The sequence below is a fragment of the Haliotis rubra genome, unplaced genomic scaffold (genome assembly GCF_003918875.1).
Source record: "Haliotis rubra isolate DU_JTF1 unplaced genomic scaffold, ASM391887v1 Scf175, whole genome shotgun sequence".
NCBI classification, from domain to species: domain Eukaryota; kingdom Metazoa; phylum Mollusca; class Gastropoda; order Lepetellida; family Haliotidae; genus Haliotis; species Haliotis rubra.
The window spans coordinates 762540-773897 of NW_025765725.1; the positions used below are offsets into that span (position 1 = coordinate 762540).

General features: G+C 40.8%; 1 protein-coding gene across 1 annotated transcript; it reads left to right on the top strand.

The window, feature by feature from the left end:
- Window positions 1-434: 434 nt before the first annotated feature.
- On the top strand, window positions 435-9706 carry LOC124272970 (glycine N-acyltransferase-like). The gene is made up of 5 exons (XM_046708207.1): window positions 435-794; window positions 2118-2234; window positions 6117-6225; window positions 8348-8462; window positions 9204-9706. Exons 1-5 carry the CDS (start codon window positions 717-719, stop codon window positions 9628-9630), a joined length of 846 nt encoding a protein of 281 aa, XP_046564163.1. The 5' UTR covers window positions 435-716; the 3' UTR covers window positions 9631-9706.
- Window positions 9707-11358: the final 1652 nt, after the last annotated feature.

Below are 11358 nucleotides of genomic sequence, written 5' to 3' on the forward strand. Positions count from 1 at the left end.
AGAATTAGTTTTAAATAGGATAGACATTGGCATTTTAGTGGTATTTACTTTGTTGTCGTATTCTACAGATGTAAACACTACATCTGCCTGGAAATTTGTAGCACGGGAAGTACTTTTCAAATCCTATTTCGTTTAACGATTCCTCTTTTACGTGTACCCGGAACGCCGTTAACCTCTGCTTGTTTTCCAGATTTTCAGGGGATTTATTCCCAATAACTGACTTATGTTGCATGATTGCGGTTTGTTGGTGCTCAATAATAGCATGTGTGTCTGTTGCAGCAATAAAGTGTTGTCATGTTTGTCGATTATGGAGTAATTAGCCAATAATTACATTGTCCGGTCTTGGCCCGGTCCGGTGCGACTTTTTTAATAATCCCAGCATCCACTCAAGTTGCAACGTAAATACAATAAACGTGAATGTGATGGTAAAACCATTTTGTTCTACATTGTCCTCAAGTTTGTTCATGTTTTATCTTATGTCAACACAAGCATTCATATTTTAGCTGTGTAAATATTATACTATCCCCCGGAGTCCGCCATACCGAGGTGCAGTGGATGTGCTGGTTGCTTCGGATTTCGTACGCAAAAGATCCGGTGTCACCGTGACCTGACACAAAACCTAGTGCCAATTAACGCTGTGTACGTTAGTGTTTGTATGTACGTGGTAGTGTCACTGGTATCTTTCACGGATTCCCGAATAAATCGTATTTCACGTCATGACCCCGTACAAACTGTCCCCCGAGGATTGGAAAGACGCGGCCATGATATTGAGGGACCGTCACAGAAGTATTATGGTAAGGTATTTGCTCTGGAGGACGGTGAATTTTTCCAGGTGAACGTAAATTTCAGTTTCTGAACATATAGGTGGTATTGTTGGGTATATTTTGCAATGGAATAATGAATATATCTGCAAATGTAAGACATATATAAACGTCTGAAGAGCAAACAAAATATGCTATTTCACTCAACTAAACAGGACATTACGCCGTAACTACTTCAGTCTGTCAACATGACACTATGGGGAAAGATGAAGAAGATCAAAAAGAAATCACCCACAAAATATGGTACATTTGTCTCGCTTGTGTATTGTGTTTTTATGGCGAATGTGTATACTGGTGTACTGGATGATGCAATACATGTGCATGGCGAATGTTTAGCTGACAACATGTCTATAACTGGATGGTGTACCGTGTATACATAGGGTGGAATGATGAACGGTACGTGTATGGATGTACCAGGTGAAAGTGTTACAGGTATACGATGTATTTATCATCATGTACGGTATATCGGTATTGCAGGTGACAGGACAGGACACGGTGTAAAAACCGCATTTCTGATGATGATCTGGAGATTTTACGTGCGCTTTCCGACTTGTGTATGTGTATTACCAGTTATGGTTTATTTTCCTGTGTGTTACAGGATTAGGCGTTTATGTATTGGCTGTTAGAGTATATGTGTGTTACATGTTACGGTGTATGGACATTACAGGTTACGATGTAGACGTATAACAGGTAACATTAATATGTACATTACAGGTAACGGTGTATGGACATTACAGGTTACGGTGTATGGACATTACAGGTTACGGTGTATGGACATTACAGGTTACGTTGTATGTACATTACAGGTAACGGTGTATGTACATTACAGGTTACGGTGTATGTACATTACAGGTAACGGTGTATGTACCTTACAGGTTACGGGTTACGGTGTATGTACATTACAGGTAACGGTGTATGTACATTACAGGTTACGGTGTATGTACATTACAGGTTACCGTGTATGTACATTACAGATTACGGTGTATGGACATTACAGGTTATGGTGTATGGACAGTACAGGTTACGATGTATGGACAGTACAGGTTTCGATGTAGACGTATTACAGGTTACGATGTAGACGTATTACAGGTTACGATGTAGACGTATTACAGGTTACGGTGTATGGACATTACAGGTAACGGTGTATGGACATTACAGGTTACGATGTAGACGTATTACAGGTTACGATGTAGACGTATTACAGGTTACGATGTAGACGTATTACAGGTTACGATGTATGGACATTACAGGTTACGATGTAGACGTATTAAAGGTAACATTTTATGTATGTTACAGGTGTATGGACTGCTGAAAAAGCTGATGGAGGGGAAGTGGGAAGGGTTCGAGATCTGGGTGGACAGCTGGCCTGAGTTCAAATCTCTGGTCATGAAACCGTCCGGCGAAAAGCAGATGGTAAGAGGTTGTTAGAAATGTCTCTACCTGCGCGCTGACGTTTGTAAACCGTTCATACCCCGAATCTGTTGTAGATGTCAGGAAATTCTGTCGTGGCTTAACTCGTATCTACACATGATTCGAACTTCGATTCGTGCTGGTACTTTAATTTTATCTCACCTCACACATAAATGTCGTTTTCTGATCGGCTGAGCCAATCAGTGTTACCCGCTTACAAGCGAGTAAGATTTTCCAAGTTACCCGCTGGAAATGCCAAACTGTGGGAATTCATTTGGTACTTCGTGCTTGTAGTGTTTGGGCTGTTGCCTAACTCCGGTACTCCGTATTATGATCCAATATCCGTGCTCCAAACAGTTCAAAATTAACATTGAGGTTTTCGGTAAGATACATACGTTTTTCACTGGTCCCTCGGGGCCCAAGGGTTGATGTACCGTCGATGTTTGTTTATGCTCGGGCTCAGGGAACATAAACTAACATCGAGGGTACATCAACCCATGTCCCATTCGTGACCAGTGAACAACTTATAACGTGTACTATTGTCAAGATAGATCTCCAGTTTTGTTTTTAAAACATCGAGTAAACGCGTTTAAAAGATTTCGATAAAATTTACATGATTTCCAACATGAACAAATATGTTATTCGCACTCCGAACAATGCTTATTCAAACTCTGAGCAATATTTACGCGGGATATTTTAGGAGCATTGCGGGACAAACCTCAGCGCGGTTCCGAATAGAATGAATTGATGTAATGATTTGATAACGCTTGACTCACTGTGTTTACAACTACGTTAGAGTCAAACCTTCCTTTCTGCTGCTGACATTGAGCTAGGGGAATATATCTCCTTCCCGTCTTCTTTCTTCTCCTCCCTGGTAATTGATAAGGCCAGACGTTGACCTAACACTGACAACATTTAAAAAATCAGAAACTAATGAATTACTATATAAACAAGAATTTAATCAATTAAAAAGTAAATATAATACATACAAATCGTTATTTACGGATTGTGGCGCAGTGGCTTGTGCTATTGTCGTTAGATCCAGAACAATATCTTCTCGATTACCGGATAATAGCTCTATTTGTACTGCAGAAGCAAACGCAATACTAACAGCTCTTAAATATATATACTTAAGATCATTGAAAACGCACCACCTGTATTAGTTTGGATTTCCAAGAGCATAAATGAGCAATCGGTGTAAATTTTACATACTTTTGTAGTCCAATGATTGGTAAAGAAAAGAAACAAGAACCAATCCAGCAAAACAGTGAAGTTTTAATTCAGCTGACCATGAAAGAATGATGGAGTCAAATTGGAAAGTCAGTAACGTGTATGACCACCGTTAGCAGCAACACAAGCTGTGCAACGTCTCCTCATTGAACTGATAAGTCTCTGAATAATGTTTTGAGGCAATGCATTCCACTCTTGTTGCAAGGCATTCTCAAGTTGCCCAAGGTTGTTGATCTGTGGGCGACGTGAGAGGCGTTGGCCGATGTAATCCCACAAGTGTTCAATGGGAGACAAATCTGGTGACAATGCAGGCCATGGAAGTAGAGGAATGTTGTTGTTTGCCAGAAACTGTGTTGCAACACGTGCAGTGTGCGCTCGAGCATTGTCCTGCTGGAATGTGTGCAGATCTTGATGTTGGTTAAAGAAGGGAACGACGTTGTTCTGAAGAATGGTGTCACGGTAGTAAAGGGCATTCACTCTGCCACGACAAACTACCAGAGCCGTTTTGTGATGATAACTGATCTCTCCCCACACCATAATGCTGCCTCCACCCCACCGATCTGTTTGCACAACACAGTCCTGATGGTAACGTTCTCCCCGTCGACGCCATACCCGTAGACGCCCGTCAGCATTTCGCAAGTGAAAATGTGATTCGTCGGAGAACACAACACCATGCCAACGTCGTAACAACCACAAACGATGCTGTTCAACCCATCGTCGGCGTTCACGGCGATGTCTATCAGTCAGGATGGGTCCAACATAAGGGCGTCGACACCGTAATCCTGCCGCACGGAGACGGCGTCGGACGGTGGAAGTACTGATCAACCACGTCGGTCTTGGACAGCGTTGGCAGTTCTGGCAGCCGGCAACGTATATCCCGAATATGGCGCCGAACAATGTCTCGATCTTGGCGAGGGGTGGTAACACGTGCCTGGCCAAGATGTTGGCGGTCCCTGGTGGTTCCTGTTTGTTGGTACCTGTTGGCAAGTCTTATGATGGCAACCAAATCGTATGGCAATAATCCTGCTTGATGTGCCAACCTGCAACATGCCCAACGCCCGTTCTCGTTCCTCTGGTGACAATCTTGGCATTGCGAAATAAACTTTACTTGCGGAGGTACAGCTAAAATGAGAACGGTTTTTTGCTGACGGTCATTTATACCCCTAATCAGCATGTTTTACGCATGCAATTTGTGCTTTTCGTGTGTGTTGTGCATGAATTTTGTTGTTGTCATGTCATGTGTTCCATGATGTGTTCGGGCAATCCGTTCTTTACTGTACACCATTATTTATTGTCTTTTGTGTTTTTTGACAACATTTCCAACGTTCATTTTCACTCTCAAAACAATCCTATTACCATATTTCAAAATTTACAGGTGGTGCGTTTTCAATGATGTTCAGTATATATAATATTAATAGACACCCCAAATATAAACAATATATTATGTTTTCAGACTCTTTCTAGCCTTCAGGCTATAAAAAATCTACCTTGCAAACATCCACTTTTAATGGAAATTATTGATTATATGATGATCTTGCTACTGGCCAATGCGACACCGTCTTTTGTTGTTTACCCAGCCACGTTGGCATAATGGCATTCTGGGAACACAATGGCCGATCTTGCTGTTCACGCGGCACTCAACAAATCTGTGACACCAGTTCCTATGCCATATTCTGATTACAAAGCAACCATTAGATCGTACATCCGTCATCCGATGCAGAAGAAGTGGGACACCCAAATAGGTATTAATAAATTACATGAAATAAAACCCTATATTGGTTACAACTACTTGGGTTGTCAGTTCAGATTTGAAGAGGTCATTATGCGACGATGTCGCATTGGCCATACGCGGTATACACACCAATACTTATTGAAAGGCGAAGATCCTCCGTTTTGCATCCCTTGTGATGAAAGAATCACGGTGAAGCATGTCTTGCTTGACTGTGTTGAGTTTTCCATCACAAGGGATAAATATTTCAGTGTTAAAACTGTTAAGGGTTTTTTATGTAATGTTAATCATCATTTTATTATCGCATTTTTAAAAGAGATAGAATTGACAGACAAATTTTGATTAATATGTCTTGTAAATAGATGTACTTTTATAATTGGTAGTTTAGATTAGTAACTGAGATGGTTAGTGGTTGTATCCTCAAAGGGGGTTAAAGTACTGTAAAATTAATGTCCTTCTGAGAGGATTCGTAAGTCCCAAAACATTCAAGGAAAAATTTAACCTACCACATTATTTAATCGTAGGACATATGCTATTTTAAATTAAGGCTAGATTTGTATACAATCGCTAACATCTGAAGGGACGGTGTAAATCGAACTAAGGTCCATGCAGGTTGCAAAGGTACTGTAAGTCCCCATGGTCCCTTGTATGGTGATCTACTTTCAGATCTACAGCCCATTTTTATACTGTCTTGTTCTAATTTGAAATCCAATTTTAGACAGAGATGCTAGTTTTAATTCTTGATACTGTGATATTCTAGTTGGCTTTACTGTCCTTCGTTGACAGACATGTTTTCATAATTTACATGTATTTATGGTGAATATAAAACTTGTTCTAGTCACGATATGGCTGAAATATTGCCGATGTGACTGTAAATTTTAACTCACTCATTCACTACAACAATTACATTTTTGCTAAATTCTCAGGACCCCTACACCGGCAAGTTTTATTTCGTTGACAGTCAAGACGTGGCGAGTATGACGTCACTCCTCGACGACCCGCGGATCATCACTTGGAATGAGGACATCAACCTTTGTACGTGTAACAAAAATGAAAGTTTGAGTTCTGACAAACTGCTCTGTTCGCTTTTCACATTTAATTTGACACTAAACATTCTTAAAATGTGTTTTACACGAACACATTTATATTTAATGACAAATACACTAAACGCCAAAAGAAAGATTACCATCCTGCCGTAATGAATTTCTTAAAATCTATTCAAGCTAGGATGAAACTTTCTGCTGCATTGTAATGCGTGGACGTCCACTTCTTGGTCGATCTACGGTGACCCCAGTCTGTCTGAGTGAGTAAGTGAGTTTAGTTTTACGCCGCACTCAGCAATATTACAGCTATATGGCGGTGGTCTAAATAATCGAGCCTGGACCAGACAATCCAGTGATCAACAGCATGAGCATCGATGTACGCAATTGTGAACCGATGACATGTGTCAAGGTCAAGTCTGTCTGAAGCGCTGAATACATCTTATAACCGTGACACGGTGGCATCCGAGGGCGTTGGCAACAGTATTGTATGTCGACCCCATCTGCAATATCCCAATGGCTCTTTCTCGGTCTTCAGCTGTTAATCGTGGCATATTTCTCGCACTTGTGTATCATATCATGCATTCTAGGCTCTCTTTATACCCTATAGAATTATTCTACATAAATTAATGCAAATAATGCTTGAATATTGCTTGAATATTGCTACGTTTTGGCGATTGGTATTGCTATGTGTAAACAAAGAATGGAAAAGTGTGACTTTGCAAGCAAAAATTTGACGAAGATAATTTTGGTGTTCCTAAACACTTTTTCACTATATCAAAGACACGTTGTACTTGCTTTCACCAATGCAAATCAGCAGAAAATCTTTTAAAAGACTAAAATCATATAAGGAATTATTCTTGTACAATTTTACACACTTTACAGCGGTTGTTTCTTGTTTTAGTAGTTGAAAAATGGTGACTTTAAATGTTTTATCTTTTTCTCCAAGCAGAATTCTATTTTAACCTTTCTTTTTGACATCTAAATCACTGTTATTGGTTTATTCCGGCATGGTCGAAAATAGGACAATTTAACTCTTCTGAAAAAGATGCATTTCACCTATACATGAAAACATTTGCGAATTTTTGTTTCGTGATTTGCATAAAGCGGTGTTGTTAAGCTTTCTTGTAAACTAATATTTCATATATTTGATAATTTTTAAGTAATTCATAAAGGTAGGAGGGTAATGTATCTTTTGGCGTTTAGTGTATATCGACTCTATATGAATACATGTACAGCTGACCGCCTCCGTGGTGTAGTGGTTAGAGCGTCCGCCCGGAGAGCGGAAGGTCGCGGGTTCGACCCCCGACCGCGTCATACCAAAAGACGTTAAAATATGGTACTTGTTGGTCCCTGCCTGGCGCTCGGCATTAATGGGTACAACAAGGACTGGTCGGCTCGGAGTCAGTATAATGTGTCTGAGTGGGGTATTCATGCTTCACTGCGGCATGGTATCTCAGTGGGCTAGCACTATAAAACCAGCTTCAGTCTGGGCTAGTACAAGCAGCCGCACACACACATACACACGCATGCACGTCGTCATATGAGCGAAATATTCTCAAGCACGACGTTAAACCCAATTTCACCTCACCTCACCTCACATGTACAGCTACATTCACATTGCTCCGTCCATATCAACAACAACACAGGAAATTGAGACCAATTTCTGTATAATGTATATCATAGGACATCTGAGACTAAGATAAAACATAGAGTAAATTAAGAATGACAAACATTGCATTCCTATTCCTATCAAATGACCCGTGAAGATCCGGGTTACAATTGATCTTCAGTAACCCAGGCTTGTCGTGAGAGGCGACTAACGGGTTCGGGTGGCCAGGCTCGCTGACTTGGTTGATCGACACATGTCATGGTATCCCAACTGCGTAGATAGATGCTCATGTTGTTGATCACTGGATTGTCTGGTCCAGACTCGGTTATTTACAGACCGCCACCATATAGCTGGAATATTTGCTGAGTGTGGCGAAAAACTAAACTCACCACTCTCTCACTTTAGCTGACGGTGCGCGGTTCATGAGGGGAAAGTAGTTCTGCTCTCTGCTTGGCCAATCTCACTTTGAGGTATAATGATGTTATATATTTGCTACTTTTCACAGGCGTGGCCGACACGGTCTGGCCTCTGGTGGAACAGAGAGCCAAAGATAGAGGCAACATCCGCTGGGTTGCAGATGCACCGATATATACAGTATCACGTGACACATTAGTTGACATGTACGTGTCTCAAGACTTAACTAAACTTATAACAGCTTGTTAGTTAAACGAAGCGGATTTCCCGAAGCTTAAACGTATTCATCATTTACAATGTAATTGTTTCACTGCGTTTTCGAGTCATTGTAGATCCTCTTTATGTTACTTAGCCGTAATGTATACCGGCCTCCCAGAAGGGGCGGTGGGGTAGCCAAGTGGTTAAAGCGTCCACTCTTCACGCTGAAGGCCCGGGTTCGATTTCCACATGGGTACAATGTGTGAAGCCCATTTCTGGTGTCCCTCGTCGTGATATTGCTGGAATATTGCTCAAAGCGGCGTAAAACCAAACTCACTCACTCCTAGAAATTTTATGAATTCCAGAAACGGTAATTATGTGATATCAGTAAACAGTCTAAACTGCTGAACAAAACAATGCATAAGCCATGTTTCATGGCGGCCACAAAACCCCGAAACCAACAAGAACTAGTTATTTGAAAGGTGATTCATTTAATACATCTGTTTTACATCTGTGTTTTGGAACTTGAGTTTGGATTATTTCGGCGACCTCTTTTCAATCTTGCGGTATTTTCATAACGTTTGTAATTTGTCGGTCAAATTCTGTTTTCAAGTGGATACTTGTATTTGCCCGGGACAGTAATTTGGCCAGTGTATACTACAGGATATACTTGTCACTATCATTTTGAAGTATTACATATTTGTTGTAGAAAAATAAGGGCAATGTAAGCAAAACTATTATTTCAACAGAAAAGTACCGGATGGATTTCAAGAAGTACCCTTGGGTAGTGACGCCATCTCGCACGTGAATGACAACTGGACATTCAAGGTACCCGGTATTGACCAGTTTACACATCTGTTGGTCGAGAGAGGCTATCCGACAGTCTGTTTCCGAGACCCGACAGGGGCACTGGCGGCCTACGCTGCGACTCAGTTCCACAACTTGCTGGGCATGCTGACTGTACTTCCGCCGTTCCGGGGAAAGAAGTTGGGCACCGCTGCAATGGGTCTACTGGCTCGGAAAACCTTGGAGGAGGATGACGTTGTCGGAGTGCTCGTGGAGGACAACAACGCCGTCTCCATCCACATGCATACGAAACTCGGGTTCAAACCCGTACCGGGTAGTAAAATTAATTGGTCCTTTTTCACCTGCTCACAACGATCGGGTACACCCTAGTAGTAAACACAGAATGCGCGTAAGCTGCACTGTGTAATTCGCAGCTGAAAATGATTATATTTATTGTCATTGAAATTATCGTTTACTAGTAATATACATTTCCATGATTCATCAAGAAAAAGTTCTTCATATGTGCTGTCATACTGAGCTGTAAGAAACAAACAAGGTGTGAGTGAGCATCGTTTTGTGCCGCATTTTTATCAATAATGTATCATTTCAATAAAGTATAAGGAATTGATCAATATTGAGGTTACAATGTGTTTGTCAGATGTTGGTTGGTAGGTTTGTAGTTTGACGCCGCACTCAGCAAATTTACAGCCATATGGAAGCTATCTGTAAATAATCGAGCCTGTACCAGACAATCCAATGATCAACATCATGAGCATCGATCTACGCAATTGGGATGACTGTTGATGATGAAGCAGGACAGAAGGTCATCCATATACCATAAACGTTATGGGAACTTGAAAAATTCATTTGTTTTAACTTGCCAATCTAAACAGAAAAATGTCTATTCAATGTATAAAGAAAAGTGTCTGGAAGAAGGCAAGTATGATTGGCGCCCGTGGGGACGCCTACCTTTGCCTAAATGTCTACCCGTAATTTTACGTTGATGTTATCAGTGAGAAAGTCAATCATTTCACATATTAATTCTCAGGAAAATTCAGAGGACATTTGCTTTCATTTTTGGCAAATTGTCCTGGATCTCTGAAGACAGATCGCCGCGAATAGCTGGAAAATTGCTGATGCAGCGACAGGTAGTGTTCACTCACTCTGATTGAAGAGAGATATATATGCTGGAAAACTGCTGATGCAGCGACAGGTAGTATTCACTCACTCTGACTGGAGAGAGATATATATGCTGGAAAACTGCTGATGCAGCGACAGGTAGTATTCACTCACTCTGACTGGAGAGAGATATATATGCTGGAAAACTGCTGATGCAGCGACAGGTAGTATTCACTCACTCTGATTGAAGAGAGCTATGTGTACATGTCATGTTCACGGAGTGTACGGATTGAGTTTGAGGAGCTTTGGAATTCAGGACAAAAGAGGAATGAATATGTCTTGATCTCTTAGAGTCAGGGGCGGCGGGGTAGCCTTTTCCAAAATTATGTTTTTTCTGATTCAGCTATATCATTCGAAGATCATCGGAAACGATTTAGTCTTAACTTATTTGCCACTTTATCACAGCGGAATATTTGATGAAGATCTATTACGACAGAAACGTACTGCTTTAAATACAAAACATTAAGTGCCTACTTTTATGGACAACTCAAAGGAATTCCTAGACAATATTCATATAAACATCTTGCGTCTACTTTAACGTCCATAAAACTATGCATCCCTCAGTTGTAGTAATATGTAATGATATACAATATGCAATGATATACACAAGAGAGTTACACAGAGCATAGTCATGGCACTATGAGCATCGATCTTCACAAGTGGGATACGATGGCATGCATCAAACAAGTAAGTGAGAACGATCACCCGATCACATTAGTTCGCTCTCACAACATGGGTTGCAGAAGATCAATTTTGACCCAATTAACATATTTGTGAACCTGCCAGACTGGTTAATGAATAAATGCATAGTCAGTCTCATGATATCTATTGTAGATCATTCCAAATGCTATTATTGACAAAAGAATGTATGTCGCCAATATGTTTTCTGGTCTCTGCAATAGTCGTACCTCAGAGTGCCAATTGTCAAGTTGCAGTTAA

What these genes read in the sequence shown, in the direction of transcription:
- LOC124272970 (XM_046708207.1), top strand. Translation starts at nt 717, where the DNA reads ATGACCCCGTACAAACTGTCCCCCGAGGATTGGAAAGACGCGGCCATG. An exon ending in ACCGTCACAGAAGTATTATG is followed by an intron (nt 795 to 2,117) that starts GTAAGGTATTTG and finishes TGTATGTTACAG; the next exon opens with GTGTATGGACTGCTGAAAAA. An exon ending in CGTGACACATTAGTTGACAT is followed by an intron (nt 8,463 to 9,203) that starts GTACGTGTCTCA and finishes TTATTTCAACAG; the next exon opens with AAAAGTACCGGATGGATTTC.